The sequence below is a fragment of the Penaeus japonicus genome, unplaced genomic scaffold, assembly GCF_977035675.1.
Source record: "Penaeus japonicus unplaced genomic scaffold, GWHDUDI00000001_assembly GWHDUDI00000027, whole genome shotgun sequence".
Lineage (NCBI taxonomy): Eukaryota > Metazoa > Arthropoda > Malacostraca > Decapoda > Penaeidae > Penaeus > Penaeus japonicus.
Window position 1 is genome coordinate 21,833,452 of NW_028234429.1, and position 2,500 is coordinate 21,835,951.

The 2,500-nt window shown below is 34.7% G+C and overlaps 1 protein-coding gene across 1 annotated transcript in view; it reads left to right on the plus strand.

The window, feature by feature from the left end:
- Positions 1 to 2,345, plus strand: part of Ire1 (serine/threonine-protein kinase/endoribonuclease Ire1) — a 23,873-nt gene extending 21,528 nt beyond the window's left edge. Inside the window, exon 15 of the mRNA XM_086553041.1 lies at positions 1,496 to 2,345. Within this exon, the coding sequence (XP_086409167.1) occupies positions 1,496 to 2,194 (699 nt within the window). The 3' untranslated portion in view covers positions 2,195 to 2,345. The remainder of the gene's footprint in view (positions 1 to 1,495) is intronic.
- The last annotated feature ends 155 nt before the right edge of the window (positions 2,346 to 2,500 follow it).

Sequence of the window (2,500 nt, forward strand, 5' to 3'; positions counted from 1 at the left end):
CTTACTCCAACCCTTACCCCATGTCCAAAGAGCAGTCAAAGATGTGCTTACCAGGCCCACTGAAACCTTCTGAGGGCAAACACACCAACCCCCCCTGACACATCCACAACACAACCCAATTGGCACTAACTTATTCCATGTTAACTGTGTCCCGGGATGACATGTGCACATCCTTGCTTATACATCCTGGGATTAATTTCTAATATAGTCAGCATTCTTGTTCTAATTATTTGGAATTATGGGAGGCTATGCAACTTCCCTCTTATATTCTAAGATTGTGAATAATGTTGTGTGTATAACTTTATTTTTATATTTTATTGTGTGTTATTTTTCTTTTGCTATATTTTTAAATTTTAAATTAGACATAGATCTTGTATTTATAAATATAGTAAAAATGTCCTTTAGTAAATGACTCATTCTTTCATTTACTGTGTTAAATGGAGCCACTCCTCATTTTGAAATATCTGAGTGTAAATGCATTACTTGCATGAAAGCATATATATATATATCAGCATAAATATATATATAATAATTCAAGATTTAGCTAGTTTGGAAAAAAATGTATGTGGTGATGGAAGCTTGGGGGATTGTGTTTTTATGTTTTTTTCCAGGTTTTAGTTGCATTATTTTCCTGAAACCTTGAAAGTTCAGAAACCATGTACTGTTAATTGATCAAAAATTTATTGCAGTTGCTATAGGAAATATTTATGTTTATTTAGATTGCATGACATTATTGTTAAAGTCAAGGAATTATATCCAACTACAGGATTTGATTGTAAAGTCCATAATTTCTGCCACATCTGTAACTTATAGATATAGTAAATTAGGGCCTTGAATGATGTCTTTAAAATTCATAAATAAATGGGAGGTAGTTTCTCTTTGCAACATATTTTGTTTTGTCAAGTGCATAAATGCCACAGAAGAATCACAAAGATTCTCCTCCCCTTCTCTGATTCTACTCCATATTTTATGATAATTATAATTTATGATCAACATTTATGGAACCTCATGCTCTGGTAAATAAAGCTCATAAAAATTCAAAGACATGTAAGAGCATAGTAAGCTTCAGGCAATTGTAAACTGATAAGCATTAAAAGAGAGCATGTGTTTTTTGTATTTTTTTTTTGTTTGTTTGTTTTTTTGTGCGTGTGGTGTGGTGTGGTGTGGTGTGGTGTGTTTGTGTGTGTGTGTGTGTGTGTGTGTGTGTGTGTGTGTGTGTGTGCAGATTAGAGATAGAGAGAGATTATAGAATAACAAACCAGATTTTTCTAGATAGGAAATATGGTAATTGATAAACAGACAAAGACATTTTATTACAAGTATTTATTTAGATCTCTTTTGGTTTATCATAACAGGAAGTATTTGCTTTTCATAGATTTATAGCTTCTACTTATTGAAGACAGTTAAAGCCTAGAGATTTATGATTGAGTTTCAGTCCCTATTTTAGTAAGTAGTATATTTCTATGGTTTCTCATATATGATTGTTTTTTTTCAGGAATTTTTGCATGAAAATCACAGCTTTGCTCCCAATAATCCCCATTGGACTGGAACCCCAAGAATGTGGGCTGGCAGTAGCATGCAGGAACAACAGAATCCCTCTTATAGTTTATTGGATGCTTTCATAAGGAGAAGTCCAGGTAAAGGCACTAATAATAAGGACAAGAAAGAAGACAAACCACCTGTCTGGGTAATTCGCAAACCTCAAAATACATTTGAGCCCAGATACAAAGCCTCTGAATTAAGGAGTCCAGGGAACATAGATGGCCCATGGAGAAGACTGCCTGAAGAAATGGGAGAAAAGGAAAAGCAGCAAAAAGTCAGAATTGAAAGTACAGTTCTCTCAGGCCCTGGAGAAGTGGAGTCAATAGAAGCTGTGAATCCTAACATGCAAGAAGAGGAAAGTCAAGGCTGTGATGATAAGTTAGATGACCAACCTTGCACTGATGTAGTTAACCCTCAGTTTGAAGGGAGCAAGATAGAGGAAGTTCCCCAGACTGAGAAAGAAGGTGCCCCTGAAAATAACGTCCAAGCTAGTCTGCCAGAGAAGCGAAGAGATGCTTCTCAGTTGCGATTCCGCCCAGTTAGAACATCGCCAGAGAAACAGCCACCGGAACCTGATAAGCAAATCAAAATAGTTACTGGCACTGGGAAAAAGAAAAAGACAAAAAATATTGTTTTAGGTGGAAATGAATGATCTTACCTAAGATATTAAACCCATGATCTGAAATGTGGTAAGAGAAAGATTGGAAATGTTTGTTAAGTGCTCTTCTTATATACAGGATCTTAGAGATGTTGCAGACTTAAGTTGAAATACAATGACTGTCATAAATCTTGTTTTCTCTTTTTTTAGTGGTTTATCATTGAAAGTAATATATATAAGAGAAATTTGTAGGAAAAACTTATGTAATGAGTAACAAACATAAGTTTTGTAGCAAAGGAAACAAATCCACATGACTAGGAAATTAACTTGATTCTAGAAATTTAGGAACTTGGCCTTATC